Source organism: Electrophorus electricus, chromosome 21 (genome assembly GCF_013358815.1).
Source record: "Electrophorus electricus isolate fEleEle1 chromosome 21, fEleEle1.pri, whole genome shotgun sequence".
Lineage (NCBI taxonomy): Eukaryota > Metazoa > Chordata > Actinopteri > Gymnotiformes > Gymnotidae > Electrophorus > Electrophorus electricus.
Window position 1 is genome coordinate 709958 of NC_049555.1, and position 22273 is coordinate 732230.

Sequence of the window (22273 nt, forward strand, 5' to 3'; positions counted from 1 at the left end):
TTGTTCATAATCTGTAAGATATTTCGTGTAACACATATTGTGATCATGGACTTCATAACATATCGGTAACATTCATGTATGAATTAATTAACATGGACACTTTTTAACATGGTCACTGCAAAATGCACCATGTACTTTATTTGGTGTTGTACATCATGTACAACATTTATTGGACTTCAGTGTCCTCGAAAAATGTCCCAGGATTCTTCCTTAAATGCACTCTAAATAAAAGAAAGCTGAATGTTGTAATACAGTCTGACAAAGCCCCTCCACGTGGCTGTCTGTATAGCTGTGTGTGTGTGTGTGTTACCTGATGGATCTGTATCTCCACTTTAAGAGCCTCCTGTAGACTCTGCAGCTCCATCATCAAGCCTTTCTGCCCAAATCCCACGCCTCCCTCAGCCTGAGGAGAAACAGTTATAGGGGGGGGGGGGGGGGGGGGGGGGGATACAGAGAGATAGGAAGAGAGAGATAGGAAAAGAAAGAGGGCAATATATTACCTATCCTGAATAATAAAGACTGAAGATTCTTCAGGGTTATTGTGAAATGTTGAGGGAGGCAAAGAAACTATTCAGCAGTAGATGATACTTCTGAATATTGATTCACTTAAAACTGCTCACATCACATCCTGCCTGGACCCATAATCCAAGTAAAAGCTTTCTACTTCTATAACACACACACGCGCGTGTTCACATGCACGTACACACTCATATGCACACACACAGCTGTGTACATGCCAGACATACGTGTACAGGCACGCACACAGTTTCTCCATCTTCTATTTTTCCTACTATTTAGTGCTTGAAAGTGAGAATGTACACGTGAACAAGGGAGTGTTCAATGGCTACATGACACCAAGTTCTAGCATTTATGACCTCAGTGTCTTTCACACCAGAGGCACCATATCACACCAGCCAGTAACTACCCCTTACTGTGTCCTCTCTTAATTATTGTTCTTCAGTCCTATTGCAACACCTGTGGTTGTGTTATTAATAGGATGTAGAGTCTCAAGGCAAACGTTACCTTGTAGACTTTTAACCTTCACATGATGCAGAGTGAAAGTAGACGTAGCAGATCACATCTGTCATCAGATCTCATATCCCCCTTAAAATAGTTTCATACCTTCACAACGTCTGCTGTCTTGAACACCATCCAACTGGTAGGGTGTGGGAGGAGCTTGGAACTGCCGGGGTGGGGGAGGAGTCTGGAAATGGCAGAGTGTGGGTGGAGCCTTGAACTGGTAGCTTGGGGGAGGAGCCTGGAACTGGTAAAGAAGGCGGCAGATTAAAGTGTGGCACACACATACATATTTAGGCAAATCTTATCCATCCCATTACAACAACCATTAACATGACCCCAAATCTCAGCTTGACGTTAACCATGTTACGTTTTCACTGGGCTGTGTATGACATGCTAAACAATGTTAGGGAATGGACAGAAACATTAAAGTCACCTCAACCTCAGGAATATCAGCAAAGAAAACCAAATAGAACAATGAAAAATGTTTCAACAATCTTTTCTTGTCACAAAGACCAAAATATAGATCATATGTACAGATCAGGATTGTTATCGTTAAAACTATTGTGAAAATTATAATGAGACCATAATCCAGCAGTGAAAAAAATTCTCATTAACTGAAATAAAAATAAAAACAATTTAAAAAAATATCAAAACTATAATGTTCATTATATCATGAATGTAAACAAAACAGTTTTCCTCTTTTAGTTTATAATCGCTTTATAGAAGTGGACTCCTTATATCAAAAACTAAAATGCCTAGTAGATGATGCTAAATATCCTATACTGATTGTAACACATCCAAGTATAGATTGATTTTGTGCTAATTTAGCCATGCTAAAATGGCAAAACTTGTTGGAAGGAAACTATAAAATCATTTTAGAGTTTATGCATCATTCATTTTGAATTCTTTATTATAACCATGTCATTACAGCTTACATTATAAATATTAAAATTTAAAACTAAATATATAAGAACTAAAAAACTAAAACTAATTAAAACTAATCTTCAGCAGAAGACAAAAAGTTGTTTTTTTTTTACAAATTCTTAAAATGAACTAAAACAAAACAGAAATAAACTAAATAAATACAGAAGCTAATGAAAATTTCAAAATTATAATAACACTGGTACACACTCACCCACCCACACACCTATTCACACACTTGGTTCATTTTTCTTTCACGATTATTGGCCTCCGTTAACACATACATGTTGTCCTACCGCTCACATGTGAAATGTGACCACATGAACCAGTTTGTGGTCAATTGTTGATTTGTTAGAACATCTAGCTTCACTAATAAAATGGCACAGAAACTTAGACAAACACAAACTCATCCACCCATCAACAAATCAACATTTTTCTCCCTCTTTGTCTCCGTTCCTCCCTCTGAGCCACGACTCTTCACCTGTTGAGATCTGAATGTGTGTGTGCGAGGCTGTGCAACCATGTGAGTATGCGCTTGTGCCCGAGATGAGCACACATACTCAGTGCTCATGCACAGAGCTATAAAGTATGAGCAGAGCACAAGCAGGAAGCTCCAGCCACTCCTCGTAGTGGTAAATCTGAACAACTGGCCTCTGTCTTATTAAACATTGAAGCACCTACAACTAGTCAAGGAGCTCTGTCACTTAAACCATTTCCAGATGTCGAGACTTTGCTGAAGCCGATCGTGGAGAACAATGGAATTTCACTGGTTTCCGTCACACATCTTGCCTGTTGGTCTCCGTGAGAGAACACAGGTCTTATCAAGAGCTTTCTCACCATGGAACTCTCATACTGAGTAAATGTGAAGGAAGTTACAGTGAACTACACAGAGAACTCAGAACATTTACATTTACGGCATTTAGCAGACGCTCTTATCCAGAGCGACTTACAAAATTGCTTTGTCATTTACTCATAGAATATACCCTAGTACAGTACAGTAGGTTAGAATCAAACATACCAATGAACTAGAATACTGTACAATACAGGGATGAATGCTGATACCTAGAAGTGCAAAATACATAAGGTCTATCTTAAACAATGATACGTGCTATAAACACTAAGTGCTAGAGTTTGTTAAACAACATAAACAATACCCTACAATAAGTGCTAAATTAGTCAGTCAATATGGGAGCAGTGTCAGTTGTCCTTTAAATATTCTGCAAATAGATGGGTTTTCAGTCTGCGTTTGAAGACTGCAAGGGACTCTGCCATCCGGACAGCAAGTGGGAGTTCATTCCACCATCTTGGAGCCAGGACAGAAAATAGTCTAGATGCTTGTCGTCCATGAGACCTGAAGCAAGGTATTTCAAGCCGAGCCGTACTTGAGGTTCAAAGTACTTGAGGTACGGATCGGGCTTTGACCACTGACCTCATGTATGAAGGGGCTGGTCCATTTTTGGCTTTGTAGGCAAGCATCAAGGTTTTAAATCTCATGTGTGCAGCTACAGGGAGCCAATGAAGGGAGTGCAGCAGTGGAGTAACGTGTGAACTTCAGAAGATTGAAGACCAGTCATGCTGCTGCATTCTGGACAAGCTGTAGAGGTTTGATGACTCTTAGAGGACATCACAATTCCAGCCTTCTAAAATGGTATGAGGTCATTCCACATCTCAAAACAACTTATAGTACTAAGACATAATATTTGATTTAATACAGATCACTGCATATTTTATTAATTAGGTCAATTATTTTAATTAGCCTACTGAAGAGGGTAATTAGTGTTATACAGTCTGTGTTTATTTCAGATGGGTTGAGACTGTGGCACTGCATAATTACTATGATTTATATATAAAAATAGCAACAGATCAACTTAATAATATCAAGATATGATTCAGGTAAAATGAATGAGTGTAATCTTAATTAAATTGGCCATTAATTGGAAATAAACTTACTTTATGTACATTTATAATATTAGATTTGACTCATTGGTGAACCAATATCTGAAGAGTCTGATCAAGGAATCAAAATGAAAGATGCATTTTTAATAACTGAATAAACTACATGTTGTAATATTAGTATCTCTATAATCTGCATATGTATATTTATTCTGATGTTAGAAGTGAACCTGATTTCACACACTTGGCAAGAGTCCACACTGACTCATGTTGGTCGGTGTAGCTCATCCCAAAGTCCTAGAATTAGGCTGGACTGGTTCAGATACAGTGACTTTCACATACAGTGATTTTATAGTGTACATATTGGATACAGTGATATTCATATACAGTGTACATTTTGGATAGAGTAACTTTCAGAGATTAATTTTCAGATAGTGCGCCTTCTGAATAAATTGTGCATTTTGAATACAGTGTTTTTCAGATAGTGTCCATTTTGAATACAGTGTTTTTCAGATAGTGTCCATTTTGAATACAGTGTTTTTTTTGATGCAGTGAATTTTTAGCTACAGTGCACCTTTTGGATGGAGTGTGAATTTCTTTTTGCCTCAGGCCACAATGGCAAAGCTGTGCAAAGTTATTTGAAACACCAATCATGGTTTTCACATTTGGAGTCTTTTCTGTATCAACTTTTTTTTCCATTTATTTCTTATCTGACAAAGACATTAAAACAAATTAATAAGAAGGCAAAGGGCAAAGGACGCAACAATGACTAATAACAAAAAACAACCAATTTACAGACCGCCTCAAAATTTCTCATTTGAACTCTTTATAACCCCAAACATAACTCACACTAATGCACACACACACACACACACACACACAAAACCTCAAATAATTTCCCTCTAACTGTCACATTTAATATACTGAAATTAACAACCCAAAATACTTCGATCCTACTACATTTCGCAATACAGAGGCCAAACTATGGACAATATCTCAAATTTCCATAATCCATAAATTTAACTAACAGCCCAGATATTCTATTATATACAATGCCCTCTATGTTTGTTGCTTGGCAGGTGCTGACTGGTAATATTTTAATGGTCATATATAAATCAGATCAGTTGCAGACAAGCAAGCCTCAGTCAAGCTCAGGTCAATTACAGACATGCAGACCTAGGTTAGGCCCAAGTCAGTTACAGACATGCAGGCCTAGGGCAGGCCAGGTCAGTTATAGACATACAGGCCTAGGTCAAGCACAGACACGTAGGCCAAGGTCAAGCTCAGGTCAATTACAGACACGCAGACCAAGGGCAGGCCAGGTCAGTTACAGACACACAGACCCAAGGGCAGGCCAGGTCAGTTACAGACACACAGACCTAGGTCAGGCCCAGATCAGTTACAGACACGCAGACCTAGGTCAGGCCCAGGTCAGTTACAGACATACAGACCAAGGGCAGGCCAGGTCAGTTACAGACACGCAGACCTAGGTCAGGCCCAGATCAGTTACAGACACGCAGACCAAGGGCAGGCCAGGTCAGTTACAGACACGCAGACCTAGGTCAGGCCCAGATCAGTTACAGACACGCAGACCAAGGTCAGGCCCAGGTCAGTTACAGACACGCAGACCAAGGTCAGGCCCAGGTCAGTTACAGACACGCAGACCAAGGTCAGGCCCAGGTCAGTTACAGACACGCAGACCAAGGTCAGGCCCAGGTCAGTTACAGACACGCAGACCAAGGTCAGGCCCAGGTCAGTTACAGACACGCAGACCAAGGTCAGGCCCAGGTCAGTTACAGACACACAGGCCGAGCTTGCGTTGTACAGTCCTCTTCTCCCTCACACTATGGCAGACCATCTCCCAAAACAACTTTTAAAAAAAGATCACATCACAAACCTATTACAACCACACAATCCCTAGTCACATGCTGGTATTAAAAAGAGAGCAAATGACCAGTATTTAGTTTGTAGCGTTGTAGTTTCAACAATCGTCAATAAACATTGGTCAAGAGCTTTACTTAGATCACACACAAGTTCACTTATATCTGGTGCTATGCATTACTTGGTGCTGGCTTGTAGTCTTTGTGTTATTCTCTGGTGGTTTAAGGACACTGCATTTGCAGTACTGAACTCTGATCTGGCTGGTATCTGCTGGCTTCTAAAAAGTTTGTATATAAGTAGTACAAGCAGCACTCCAACAAACCTGTAATATCCCATCAGTCTCTATGAGCAGGGTTAAACATGGACCACGGACACACAAACCAGTCTAAACAGACGCAGGAACACAAGTTCCCCTATGCAGACACAACAGCACCCCCCACCCCCACCCACACACCATAGCTGTGGAATTCGTCTTTGGTTCTAAAATAACAACTGACCAATTAAATATGCAACAACCCTCTAAGCATTTTCTTTGAATTATCAAACACAACCTGGCAATAATTAAGTAAATAATCCACAAAACCTCCTAAAATAATAATAACACATGCTATTGACTTCATGCTACACGCCAGAAAAAGTAACCCTATGCAAGCACGAGGCCAAAACACATCAAATGATATTCTTGTTACTGACATTTTTAAAAACATGTGTTTGAAAAAAAGACTACTTCTACACTCATCACGACCACAACTCTAAAGTGATACACTATAGGCCTAGACTCAATTATCCCCTCAACTACCGACAATAACCTGTTGGGAATTACACTGGCAGGTCTGGAATAAACGAAATCATCTTCATGTAGAAAAGCCTAAATTTCCATTGTAACAGAATTCGGTAGTGGTTGCAGCTAAAAAGAAAACACAAAGACATTACAATGACTCAAATAAATAACGATAAAACATCACTAATAAACGTCAAGATAAAATCCAACAGCATGCCAGTGCATTGCAAACTGGAAACAGAGCTTCAACATTCGACCAGTTTCACTGTAACGCCACACTTCCATGGGTCAGGCCTTACACTGGAACACCACACTTCCACGGGTCAGGCCTTACACTAGAACACCACACTTCCACGGGTCAGGCCTTCGCCACTCTGGCTTCTCCTACTTTGTTAGGCACAGGCCCCAAACCTGCGCGAATATATGGCTATTAAGTTGTTCTGGAATCATTTGTAAACTTCCGTTTCTCTGACCACATCTTCGATGGCCTGCTCCAATCGCTGTACGTCAAATCAAATTTTCCCTCTTATGAAATGAAATGTAAAACATTGTCACGACCTGGGATGCTTGCTACTATCGGAGCAGAAGATTCTTTAGTAATGAAAGATCACAGCCGAAAACGCTAAGTGCCTTCGCACAACCATCCACGATGCGAGGTACGGAAATAAGCGAAATAAAAATAAACACTGCACAACATTTTGTAGTATTTGTTCTTCAGAGCGTTTAAAACGATATGTTATACATACGATGCATTTGTTAATATACATTTAATGCTATTTTGGTGGTGAATAGGCTTTTATTGTGTAACAACAGCGAGTCGGCTTCAAGTTGGAGTCTGCCCCTTTCCGCACCTCTCGAACAGCCGTCCAATAGCTATGCACTCTCGCCCAACTCCTAGAATAAGCAGAAACGGACAAAAACGGCAGCCCTGCTTTGGCTTTCCGTCGAATGAAATACCAACCAGAAACGTTTAGATCTATCGTGGTTCCACAAAAAGCGAAAAGAGTTCAAATATGCTGTAATAAAAGTTAGCGATGTCGTAAAAAAAATCCGGAGGTGCACTTACCCTCGTACTCACTCTAACAGCAGTCCAACCTTGTTCTCCTCGCACAGAAATTATTTAAATAAATATTTACTATGAGCCTGATATTTCACAATCGAATCCTGTCCCTTGTGCGAATTCATTCCATGTTAGCTCACCATAGTCTTCATAGCGTATAGTAATATATCCCTTATTTGACGAGTTGATTTTTTTATAAAAAATGTATAAAAAGAGAAAAAACTGACATACAAAACAAGAACTCTTCTTCAATCTCATTCACCCCAGCCTGTGCACGCCAGATATCAATGCGCCCAGCAAGAGAATGGGACAGTCAAACTATGATGTATAACGCACAAAAGACGAAGTACCTGCTCCTACTTATTCGTTAGCATGTACATCAGTTTAGTAATGTTATACGTCGTGGTGATGCCGACAACATAGTAAGAAAAAAAATAGTTTGAAAAAGAGAACTACTTTATGTGACGGTGCGGCGAATTTATTTCACTTTGCCTAAGGAACGGGGGTAGTACGCCTCCCATTGCCTAGGAAAAAACACCCGGATGTAAACTCGGCGAAACTCATGCTGAGTGAAGTTACTGTGCACAAGTTAAGGCACGGAGCAACGAGCGACCTGCGCAGCCTAGGATGATTTCACCTTAAAATGGTCTAGTGCAGTTCAATACAATATAAATACAAACTCCGTTCTTTTAAAGTTTATTTTTAGGTCTATTGATTTTTATAGAAATCTTCACTAATTATAAGATCTCCGTGTTTCTTTTCAGTTGGGAAACTCGGAACTCTCTACAAACATTTAAATCACACAGTGGTGTAGTTGTTAAACCAAATATTGGAAATAAAATAAAACACTGACAAAACATACAAGTCCAGATCCAGTTTGTTAATATTTTCTTTGCCTATTAACTATTATCTAGATGCCAATAACTTCCTTTATTATGGAAATCAAGGTGCACTTTATATAAGTAAACCATATAGACACAGTTTAAGATGATTAGTGGATAGGCACTGAATACTGAATTGTGAATAATTAATATTATTCAATTTCTTATGTAGACAACCGAGTTTTATTAAAATAAATATACTGAATACTAAAATAAATGTGTTAATATAAATAGCAATGTACTGATTACCCATGCTATCATATATAACTTTTCAACCAAGGGCTAAAACAAACAACACAATTAAAAAAAAAAAAAACACGAACAACATAACAAATTGTTTCACATCTGACAATAATCTTAATCTGTTTTGGCCACTATAGCGCTCCTAAATTTGAATAATCTGGTCTGAAAATGCACAGAGCAAATGTGCACAGTATTGTACAGTTGCTAGAATACTTTTGTAATAATGAAACGTTTTCTATCATTTTATGCTTTTTGAAATAAATCCTTTGTAGTCCTTTGTACAATTTAATATAATCTAAATTTTATATTAGTAGTCTACAAAATAATAATTAGAAGTAGACTACATTTACAGTTACATTTTGGTATTTAGCAGATGCTCTTATCCAGAGCGATTTACAATAGAACTTTGTCATTTACTCATATAATACATCCTAACCAGTGCAGTAAGTTAGAGTTCAAGATACCATTGAACTAGAATACTGTTGAAATACAGGGATCAATGCTGATGCCTAGAAGTATAACCTCTATATCATACAACAATAAGTGCTATAACAAACAATATCAACATACATTATACAGACTACATCATATAATATATTACACAGAAACATAATATGATAAACGTAGGTGATTATTGATGTGTTTATACAGTTGAATAATAGCAAAATATCAGAAATCTGGTTTCAAGCAGGTTGTACTCAATCATTTCCCTGTTACTGTATACTTCTCGTAGCTCATAGTTGCATGACAAATGAAGCATGAGTGTGCTTCCCCATGTAGTGGTACTGAATCAGGACCGCATTCACACACACAGTGTTAATGCTGCTTGAGTTTATTCTAACACTTTCTTTGCAGAACTTGAGTACTATTTGTGTATTTTTAATTGTATTTTATTGTGTATTCTATTGTATTCCAAATTAACCACTAAATAATCCCTTATCTTAAATGCTTATGTCCATGCCCACTGCATTGTCCTCTGAAGACCGTGGAAACAGCATAAAGTCTAATGTAATAGTCTGCTTTTTACAAGCGGCCAATAAAGCACATGAATATCACACCGCTGTTGTGAGGTGGAATGCAATACTTATGCATAACCTGTAGGGGGAGGCAGAATCCATTGTTCTCCTTTCATCAACGTCATTGAAGCTTTAAAGGTTTGAGACATTTGTTACCCTTAAAATGAGATTAAACCATCAGTTTAAAGTTAAACAAAGGATGGCACTTTATTAAAAGATAAGAAAGCTAAGCAAGCAAATCACAGAAAAATATTAACGCAATCTGAGGGAGGTAAACAGGTGTTTCCACATAATTGAGCTGAAGGATGTAAACAGGTGTTTATATATAAACAATAAACAAATACCAGCTTGAATAAATGCTATCTGAGATATACATACAAGTTATATTACAAGACATGCATTTGCCCAGGTACATATGCACCCTCCTAACAACTCACAGTCCCCCCCCCCCCCCCCCCCCCCACTCACACCACAAAAGATGCACACAAAGGTGAATATGAGCATACAGACAAACACATTCGCACACGTACACCCTCAAAGTTTTAATATTTGGTATATTCCAATAATTATCAGATGGTTACAGGTTTCAGGTACATGTTAAGTTAAAGTTAGATTACACATATCTTAAAATGGTGGTTAGGTTTGTGTGTAGACGCTTAGCAGTATTTTATCTAAATTACTACAACAGTAAACACATGGCCCCCCACACACTACTACAGCAGTAATACATGAGCTCACACACACTACTACAGCAGTAATGCATGAATTCACACACTCACAGAAGCACACATGCAGGTTTTGATTTGTTTTCCTTGGTTAGAAACACAGAAGGTGAATTACTGAAAGTTGCATTATATCTAAAAACCATCCCACTGAATAACCCTTATCTGGGCGTCTTACACTCTAATAAATGTACCCTGCATTATGTGGAAATGTGTGGCCTCTCCAAAGCTACTGTTAGATGCCAATGAGACACTATTCACTATTAAAAAATTATACAATAATTATATTCAAAAGCTCATACATTTCATTGAATTTAAAACAGAGTTTATATTAAGACTCCATAAACCCTCTGATCACTGAAAGTCTGTTATTATCGTCTGAGGTTCACTGGTGGTCTGACTCATTCCCTGTCTTCTGTTCTTGACCTTTTGATCTATTTCTCCTGTTATGATTGGTCAGATTGCAATGTAGTGAGAGAAAAATTTTAAAATGCAATGTTAGAGGGGATGTTTGAATGAGTAACAGCTCTGTTTAGACTGATATAATTGCATATTTGATTTTTACATTTTTATTCTACAGCTGAAATGAAATAAGTGTGGCGGGACCTCATTTGCACTTTGACCTTACTTTAAAACCCTCTCATCAGAGTGATGCCATCTTTAAGTAGGTCATCTCACACCATTCTCCAATCTCTGCTCACTAAACCATACACACAGCTCTGAATCTCCAGACCCTGATCATAACAGCACTCAAACACAATCATCTACAGAGTGTTTGTGTGTGTTTATGTCTGCCAAAGAGGGAAAGAAATGAGGTTGTGTGCAGGTCCATGCTACACTGATATCAGCTTCAGTGTAACTTCTGATGAAAAAGTAATCATTTTTATCAGTAACAGGTTTGGATTAAAGTGTGTATCTATTCATTTAGATTCCAGGACAAAATGTAGATTAGAAATGTAATATAGAATCCTCTTTATAACAAAAATCATAAGCAAACTCTCTATACCTTCACATCTATCTATCACACTCATCAGCTTATAGATTCAAGCATTCTGTTGTCTTGGTAATATGTTGACTGGTGAAATGTATTTACCTGGACTTATCTAACTTTCCTGAAAACATTAAACATTAAACTCCATTCTAAAATGCAATCTAAGCTATTTTCATATCTCTTCCAGATACTTAAAATTATGTTAAAACTTTTTTTTTTTTTTTTTTTTAAATCGAGACATTAAAAAATGAAAAACTCTTTTTGAACAACACCCTGATAGTTCAGCTTCTATGCTGGGTGCAAAAGAATCAGGCATATTAAACAGAAAACCTCAGTAAAATGTGCTTTATGAGGTTGCTCTTTGAAATGGAGACAGGCAGGGGCTTCACACACATTCACACACACACACACACACACACACACACACACACACACACACACACACACACACACACACACACACACACACACACACACAAACTGAGACTGTTGTCACTGGAGTAAATGCCTTTTCTGAGGCAATAGGTACTCTCCATTTCTCATACTGTGTCTTAAAAAGCGATCAGCACTATTTAAAGAATAAGAATTTGTCTGCTTAATGAAATGGTTTGCAATGACAACTGTGACCGAAGACTTTCTCTTATATTTTAAATCACACAAATATAACCAACCTCTAAAACTTCAGGATTATTCTTTAGCTACTAATCCAAAAATAACTCAACAACTACTATAACCACATAAAAAAACTAAACAAAAGGTATCTAGTTACAAGAAAATGAAAAGTCTGGACCCCTGCTAGTTCCTTGGAGACTAAGGGGTTTTAAGTGAAATAGGATCACACCACGCAAAGCTATTGACAGAGATCTGATCCCACATTTGTTGAAAAAAAAAAAGGAAAGCTTAAAGCTAAGGTTTAATGTGTTTCTTGTTCTAACCTACTGAAAACAGATGGGTGGAGCATGTTTGAAATACAAGGATGATGCCCATGCCCAATTAACAGGCCTCCCTGCACTGGACACTATGTCCCATAGCCAGATTGGAGTCCTGTACTGGACACTATGTCCATTAGACAGACTGGAGTCCTGCGCTGGACACTATGTCTCATAGCCAGACTGGAGTCCTGGACAGCTCTCTTTGGAGCTTGTCTCTCTTGCTGATTAAAGGATAACAGGGACTGGCCACCACTGGAAACTAAATTACAGCTATGACTTCATTTCAGTTCAGTTTTCAATTCATTTCAGTTTAATTTGTGTGGTGCTTTTTATAGCAAATGAAGCAACTCAGCAGCTTCACGTAAATCTGGATCTAAACCACCAATGAAAAAAGTCCAAAGGGAACAGTAGCAATGCATATATAGAATATATATTCGTCTATGCACCCCTGTTTTCTTTTTCCTCAGTTTGGACAGAGCACTCTCAACCATTTCACTATGAGTTATACTGTGTATGACTATGTATGTGACAAATAAACCAAACTTGAAACTTGAACTTGAACTCACAATGGCATGAGGCAGAAGCTTCGACGGAACCATACTCAACGCGGAACCCGACTATCCTCTCAGAGAACACCATGCCATTACATGGCCTTCTGCTTACAGGCTTGAGTGCAGCTCTTGAGAGATGTGAACTGGCTTTGACAGACATTTTTGAAAGTTTCATAACTGCCAAGTTGATTCTTTATCAGATTTTTGGTGGTTCTTTGATGGCCAAAATTAGATGATTTTCATTATGGACTGGATGAACCCAGTTCTCTAATACATTTCCTCTCCCATAAGTTAAGCAGTCATCGTTATTCTGCATAATTTCATGGCATGCCTGGGGCGCTGGTGGAAACAGGCAGTGAGGTGAAGTGTAACTAGCACTGATGATGCGAACAGAGCTGTATGGAACCTCAGGGGAGTCTGCAGCTAGGCTTACCCAGCCAGAGTGCTCCTCTCCAGGCTGACTAAGACCAAGCGCCACATGCCACTTCTGGATTAGTGGGGGAAGAGATGACAGAGCTCTGACACTGATTTACCTCTTCAACACACACATATACACACTCACACACACACACACACACACAGACACACACACAAAACCACACCCCCTCACACACTTTCTAGCCTGCAGTCAAAATAAAGAGGACACTGGAAATTGCCAAACCAAAGGCTGATCTTTGTCATTACCATCAGCAAATAACCTGTTTCCTGTTCTTTCTCATTAAATAAAGACTATAGAACAGAACAAAACATGCAGACTCCACAAAGCTGGGGTGTGTGTACTCGTACAAGAGCCCCCACACAGCTGGTGTGTGTGTAGCATACAAGAGACTACACAGCTGGGGTGTAATTGCCCCAATACAGTGGCATTAGGAATAACTGCACCAGTACAGTGGGATTTAGGGATTACTGCACCAGTACAGTGACATTAGGGATAACACACCAGAACAGTGGCATTAGGGATATCTGCAGCAGTACAGTGGCATTAGGGATAACTACAGCTAATCAGAATAATACAGTTGAGAAGGGAAACATGCAGTGCCTCCTAACATTCTCATTGTAAAAGTCTGCATGTTCATTTTGTTGTCACAGATAGATAGATAGATTAATTCTTGTAAAGTGTAGGTGTCTTGCATGCTTTGCCAGAACCACATAATTTAATATAATTTCCATGATAATTCCAAAAGCAGATTCATGCCAAATCTGTGATTTGGACATTGAACATTTATTTATTTTTTTAGAATCATTTGAAAAAACAAAACAAGGTAAAGCATGTGAGCAGCAGCCTTCCCAGTCTTGGTAGGTCAACAGAGGCCATGTGCATTGATATATTTTCCCAGCAATCACACACCCAAAGATAAGGCTCAAACAAGGAAATTGTAATGTTCTTAGACAACAAACCAAATGGAATGGATTAGCCCCAGGAATCTTTCCTTAAGGAGAACAAGAGAGTGAGGAGGCAAACAGAGCTCTTAACTCTTATCCCTCACAGGACTTTTCAGTAGTAACTCAAAAACCTCAAACCACACAGCTCGAGTCAAGTCAAGGCAGGTCAAATACGTTTAGAGTGTATTTCACACAGTCATAGACACACTTTACATAATAATAAGCTGTGCTGGGCAGACACACTGACCCTGTGGAGAAACATAAATAGCTCTCTCATTGCCGGCTGCCTCTGAAGCTGCAGTCTGAAGGGTCTCATTTTGGCTTTCTTCTCCCTGGAATAACGTGGCAAATCTTTCTCAGGGTGGGGGAGGGGACTGGGAGTGAGAGACAGTGAAGCCCTGACCTCAGACCTGTTTGTGACCGGTTCATTTAACCTACTTTCCTACTGCGATTAAAACTTTATGTGTTACCCATGAAATAATCTTAAAAAGGAAGAATCTTTAATACATGAATCTAAGGTCTCAGAAGTCGCAATGAGCCAAATCATCCATCAGCCAATGTTAATGCAACAATTCAAACATAATTAGGTTTGTGATGCTTTAAAATATTTGGCTTTGGTTATGTCATCATGTCACAACATTGCACATCTTCACACCATCATGCCATCACACCTTCGCATTGTCACATGGATCGGGACACTTGTACCAGTCACAGCAGGCTGGAACCCCATGTGTCAGGGATTCTGCTGACATCACTGGGATAATTTCACTCTTCATATTCTGCATGATGTTCCTGCTCAGTGAGTTTATTAGCCCCTGCTCTCCTGCTGGAGCAAATCTCTCATCTGCATGATTTGGAGCACATTTAACCACTCCACGTGCCTTCTTGACAGATTTAATATATGCTGAGAGAGTTACAGCATAACAAACGGCAAGCAAAAAATTGCTGAACCAAGTTACTAATCTACTAAAATTCTTGTAAAGTGTACATCTACTAATGCTACTGACAGCTTTGGATCTACTAATGGTATTGACAGCTCTAGACCTACTAGATCTACCCTTTAACTCCAAACAATCCAAACATTTGCTAGGAGGTTCAGACTCTCATTCCTGACTAAATCAATACCTTTCATATTAGTTTCAATGTGCTTTCTTAATAATTTACAATAGCTGCTGAATACTATATCTTAAAACAATGTTAAATGTTTAGGAGGTTAAAAGCTATAATATACAGTCAGATAAAAAGATATATATATATATATATATATATATATATATATATATATATATATGTATGTATGTATGTATGTATGTATGTATGTATGTATGTATATATATATTTATATATATATATATATATATATATATATATATATATATATATATATATATATATATATTTATATATATATATATATAATAGATAATCATATCTAATTGCAGATGAGAAACATTAGAGTAGATGGAGGATTATTTGTTCTTTACATTTCTGACATTTCCACTGCACGCATTTATAAGTTGAAATATGGGCCAGCATGGACAAGTCCTGGCATTGATATTATTAGACTAGTTTATTCAAACCATCACTCAGCAGCCACATACACAGACTGTCAACACATAAGAAGAAGCTGTAGTATTGTTATACACAGAGCTGTGAATGTCACGACCTTCTCTGTGTATTGATATGTAGATGCATATGTCTGTTCTTTGTTTGCACTGATTTACAGGTGTGTATGACTATTCTATGTACTAATATACAGGTGTGTATGTCTGTTCTATGTAATGATATGTGTGTAGGTCTGTTCTATGTACTGATATGTGTGTATGTCTGTTCTAGGTACTGATATGTAAGTGTGTATGTCTGTTCTATGTACTAATATGTGTGTATGTGTGAATGTCTGTTCTATGTACTAATATGCGTGTATGTCTGTTCTATGTTGAGTGCAGAATACAAGAGGCAGCCATACTTGTTCCTCTTATCTGATGTCTGTTCATATGCTCAAACAGATGTCACAAGAAAAGGTCAGGATCACACACACACACACACACACACACAAAGAGACAGAAAAGGGCACCTCATACAACATTTTGTAACCTCTGATCTTGTTCCCTGCCTGCTTATACCACACACCACACACTTGTGTATGCATATATCTCATCTATCACACACTACACACACGTGTACATATATCTCATCTGTCACACACTACACACGTGTATACATATATCTGACCAAAGCAGAAACATTAAATGTTTATTAAATGATGTATTTACATGATATATTGTTTTTCTCACATTCTCTTTGTGTTTGTTCTTTGACTGTCTCTCTCTATCTGCCCCCCATCCCTCTCTCTCTCCTCTCTCTTTCTCTCTCTCTGAGTCAGACTAGGGTGTTTCTTGTCCACAGAAGTAGGTGCTCAGGACAGGCTGGAGATATGACTCCTCTCTAAAGAAGATATGACTTTTCTTTAAAGAAGATATGACTCCTCTCTAATGAAGCATATGGTGCACACCCTTCTGCAAAACTATTAAATAATTATTTATAGATGAATTGATCACTTGTAATAAACCACAGCAACTGTCTTTAATAAGCCATAGGAATTGTAAGATGCTTGTCATAAGCTTGTTTGGAAGAGGAAATGTTTTAGAATATGTTGTGGATATAACACTTTATTGAAATGCTAGCAGTCTGTGTAGGTGTGTATGCATGTTATATGTATGTCAGGTGTGCATGCATATTTGTGTCTCAAATTAATACATAAACTCAAGTCAAATATATTAAATCTGGATGAGAGTCTTGGAGAGAATAGAGGAACTGCTGGATGATTAGAAACACAGCATCACATGAGAGCTGTACAGACGCATGTTCTCCCTTCAACCTCAGTCGTGATGACTAATACTGTGACTCATGGCAGCACCAACACGCACACACACACAAACACAGAGAGAGAGAGAGAGAGAGAGAAACAGACACATACACACAACCTCACACACACAGAAACAGACACTCACACATACACACACAGATAAATGTGATGGAAAGTCTATCTTTTTTTTAAATAAGTGAATCACTGTTTGGTTCTCAACCTTCATGTTCAGGATTTGAATACAAGTACATCATGCTTTGAGCAATTCCAAGTCCTTAATTGCTAATTACCTGTGAAATGCACAGAACACTGCTTGAAACATGAAAGTAATAACATTTGCAACATTGAATGTTAGAAGCATTTTACCTGGACTTTTTTTATTTATTTGTTTATGTATTTATTGCAAGTATTTGCATGTCTTATTCTCAGAACCAATATTTTTAGGATAGGTCTTCATAACAAAAGAATCCTTTTCTTCTTCTTCTTCTTCCTCCTCCTCCTCCTCCTCCTCCTCTCTCTGTCTCTCTCTCTGTATTCATGCATTAGCTCTGCTGTGTTGGTTGTCATGGTGCCTGTGACTGAGTGCGTCAGCATATCAAGTGTGAGGATAGTACTGCTTGCTGGCTGCTGCAGTGAGAATCAGGTATGGTCAATGTGTCACCTGTCTCCTGACATCATGGAAAAACTGATCACCATGACTTCTCTGGGACAAATCTTTGAGGATGTGCTCAACAAATCTCCACCATTATATCTATCTCTTCCTTTTTTCCTTTTAAAATAACAAAAATAACATTCAATGTTAAAGTGTAAATGTGTTTCAAGGCTGCACAACCCAAGACAAAGTGTAGAAAATTACACCTATTTACACCTTCTGTTACACCTATTTATACTCCAGTACCCTGCTCTCTGAATTATCCACTACATTTTCTCTCCCTTATCCAGCCTACCACTCTCCCCTAGACCCAGGGAACCATGGCTGTCAGCAATACAGATGTCAGACAACCTGAACTGCAATCTGGACAGCACCTAACCAAAGAGTGGCCTGTGTAAATTATATATTTGTCTGTACGTTTGCCCTCCAGCACTGCTGTGGCAAAGGCATGAAAGCTTGTTGCTTAGATACCCAGCTCCAGAATACCCAGCTCCTGAATACCCAGCTCCTGAATTGTGTAATTCAGGTCTGTTTGTGTAAAAGAATTCTTCTGAAACATTATTTAGCTCAGGAATATGTATTGCGAACATCTTCTCAAAGCCTTTTGGATGGAGTGAAGGGGTTCTATGGCAATCCAGAAGCAACTTGGCACTGAGCAAGTATTAGGGATGGAAACTGAGAGAAGAACAAGCATCCCTCTGAAAAGAAAAGAAAAGAAAAGAAAAGAAAAAGAGTCTCTCTGAGGCAGAGTCACTCTGAAACAGAGTCACTCTGAGGCAGAGTCATGTCTTCAGCTCCTAGTGAACCTGCTGAGCCACAGCGGGCCTAAACCTTTCCTCCCTTTCATGTACTGGATAAACATAAGACAAAGTAAACATAAGACAACATTCAGGAGTAAACATAAGCCACTTTCAGGTAGGACTCTGCAAAAGGCTTCTAGGAGAGAATGAAGAAATGATAAGAAAGTCCAACTTCACTCCAGCAGTGCAGAGCTGCAGCAGTGCCATGAAACATTTCCTGATCCAGCTGAGTCATCAGCTACTTATGCAGCTCTTCATATATCAGATGACCAGTTCATTAGTTTATTGCAGCAAAACACTATGCAGGGGCCCTGTGGCTCCACAGGAATGGGAATTTAGAACAATCATCTTGAACACAGCAAGAAACACAAACTGGTGTACATGTGTGGAATTATTGAAAGTATGTAAAGAATAATGTGATGTGTATATTCATTTTAGTCGTCTGACCCACCCAGGACAAAACATGAATCTTCTAATTGATGATGGTATTTCAACATTATTTCTTCAATCTCCCTTTGCAATCTCTCTCCCCTCCTCCCCTCTGCACAAACCATACTCAAACACTAATAAACACACACCTAGTGATGAAATATTAAAGTACAAAGCAGTAGTTATCAGCAGTGCTTGGTTTCCAGCATTTTTGACAAGCTAGCATTGTATGCAGCATTTTGAGTGGCAGAGGGCAGAGGTTTTTTCAACCCACACTATGATGGTGTTTGGACCTTGTATTCACTACATGGGACAAATTATGAAGTTATGCCATTTCACCAGCTCTCCTGAGAATGAGAACTCTCACATGTGACCTATGGGAAGAAAGGGCATCTGATATAAAAGAAAGGGACACTGCGGGAATGAATGTGTGTGTGTGTGTGTGTGTGTGTGTGTGTGTGTCTGTGTGTGTGTGTAGAAGCACGCAGAAGCTGGGTGGTATGTAGAGGGAGAATAACTCAAGGGCTTAAACTAAATGTTGTGGTACATAATATTGCACGCATTTGGGCTCAGAAATGTCCCCATTTACAAATGTGGACAGAAAAACTGCAAGAAACTAGGCAGCCAGGCAAGAGATTGGTCTTCTAACCCATTAATGGCCAGTTTCATAAAACGTAATGGACAAATGTATGACATAGTTTTTAATTCCTATTTAGAAAGTTATCTTGGCAATAATTTGAGCCCCGTTGTCAAGTAACCATTGCAGCAAATTCAGTTGGACAAAGCCATTTAAAATAGACAAGTACATAAAGTCATGCATATTATGTAAAGACTCATGTGAAGAGACAGATGACTGACTAACCACATTTGGAAATTTCACCTAGATGGGAACTGCATGGTTATATACTTCTTATAAACCATGGAAGACCAACAAAATTGTATATCTTCAGTTTGTTTCTGTTTCCTAAAATTCTTATGTCAAAGGTCTGAGGCACTCTGAAATCCCGCTCAAGCACCTTCATCTGTGCTGTATGATGTTCTTATCACTAGGGTTACATGTAAATGAGGACAAACCCTGTAGCGCCACATATCACACAAATGATAAAATATGCCTGCAGTCCACATTTATGAACGAGGAAATGTGTTACTGTGGCTCTGTTTGCTGTTAATGTCACGTTGGGCGTATGTTTTAAGAATTTAGCCCAATAATTATAGTCAACATAGTGTCAGAGAATAATGCACTCAGATCCAACAGCACCAAGAAAAACACATGCATACTAAAGCAAATATTGGTCATTGACAAATACAGGTCATTGACAAAAATAGGTCATTCTGATTATGTACTGATGTTTCAGAAATGCATACTGAAACATGTTACGAATGATTTTCCACTTTTGAAAAGAGCAGACCTGTAGGATACCTTCCTACGATATCTTTGGGAGACATAATATTGGAAATAGGATGGTAAATGAATATAGAAGGATCAATATTCTGTCTGTTAAGGAGTGGGTTGATAAACATACAGCTTGATTCTGGTATAGAAGTCAACATCGTAATAGAGAGCATGTTTAGATTTGTTCCTGGAATATGGGCCTCCATACTTAGGGGCACCAGATGCTGTTGCAGCTGTTGCAGATCAGTTTCTTTATTTTTGTAATAAAGGTGTGCTGCTCTTAAATAATGGCAGCAATCACTTGTTAATCTAGACATTGTATAGAATGGAACTTGAAGAACTTGCACTTGTTTTTACATTATGGTCCTTCCCATCGCCAAGAGTTTTGTATGAGGTGCAAGAATGTTCACTGTACCATAGAATAACGGCTCTAATAATATTTAAGATAAAGATCAGACGCAGCTGTTATATACATAAGCCATGAATAAACCTGAGTGGGTAGTGTTAGTGGGTAGTGTCAGTGGGTTATGTAAGTGGGTAGAATAAGTGGGCAGGGTTATTGGGTAGTGTCAGTGGGTAGTGTTAGTGGGTAGTGTCAGTGGGTAGTGTTAGTGGGTAGTGTAAGCCTTTGTAAGACATAAGAATAGACACTCAAAGGCTCTGAAAGGGTTGATTTCACTCTGCATATGAACAATGAAATCACCCATCATTTCAGCATTAATGTACCTGTTATTTTAATGTCTCACAAATAATTTTCAGAGATCTTTTAACAGATTTTGTAAAACAACATGCAATTATTTTTATGTCAAATGTTTGTGGCACTCAGATTCTCAAGCTAGTTACCTTCTTCTTCATGTAAGCCTACTCCTACTATTCCAGTTGCAATGTTTGCCATCATGCTCAGTCCAAACAGATGAAAAATGTGCCTTGGAAATAAATTTGTCAATTAGCTAATGGGGTGTGTGTGCAACATTTTGTTGATGACTTGCATGTGTGACCACACATTGTTAGAGAAAAGATCACCCAGTCCACATCAACTTCTTACTGGGACGTTTACCATACTGTTTCTGTTCTGTCATTTACCTAAACAAATGCATTTAAACATTTAACATGAACATTTTCATTAATTTGTAAAAAATGTTTTTTTTTAAATAAATAAGTAAAGATATTTAGGATTGTAAGTGAAGCAATCCAAATTTGTGCCTCTTTCTTAGTCAGAGATAACAGACTAAAATACACTGAGAGATTATTTTTTGCCTTTTATGGTTGTAATTTTAGCAAACCTCAAGAACAAAAGGCGTCTTTGTGGAACCCCTTACTGTGGGCACTGAATGTTTGGCTAGGGCGGTGGTAATGTGGGCAGAGTAAATGTAACATGCATGATCATCTGTAGGCGCACCTTTGTTTAAAAAGTAGCCTTGGGAGAAGCCAGATGGAAGTAATTTGTTCATCTTAGTTTTTAGGCTTCTGATATTAAAAAAGAAAATAATTTACATGCCAAATATAACATTCAGAAAGAACATACAGTTGTTTTTAAAAAACAAAGGACACCAAAAAAAATTTTTTTCTCTGTCTGTCATAGCTCTCTTTCTGTAAAATCTGCAGTGTGACCTGTGCTCTCTGGATGCCACTGAGAACGTTCAGATTGAATACATCAGTGTGTGTGATTACTGATGAATACAGAAGGAACAAAGGAAAGACAAGTAGCAAGAGAAAGAATCATGATAAGCAATTGCAATAGAGGACTGTGAATCAGAAATGCCACTCACTGTTACGGCCCTACACAGTATACCTACCACCTTTGCAATCAGATCTTGCATGGATTATTATTAATCTAGATGGTCACGCATTGGAATTA

General features: G+C 38.4%; 1 protein-coding gene across 2 annotated transcripts in view; it reads right to left on the minus strand.

Annotated features, from left to right (window-relative positions):
- Positions 1-7814, minus strand: part of phf21aa (PHD finger protein 21Aa) — a 34934-nt gene extending 27120 nt beyond the window's left edge. For both annotated transcript variants that reach the window (XM_027023207.2, XM_027023208.2), the window contains exons 1-3: positions 7563-7814; positions 1123-1264; positions 311-403 (exon numbers count right to left, since the gene is read on the minus strand). In XM_027023207.2, coding sequence (XP_026879008.2) covers positions 311-403; positions 1123-1152 — 123 coding nt within the window. In that variant the 5' untranslated portion in view covers positions 1153-1264; positions 7563-7814. The remainder of the gene's footprint in view (positions 1-310; positions 404-1122; positions 1265-7562) is intronic.
- Between the last annotated feature and the right edge of the window lie 14459 nt (positions 7815-22273).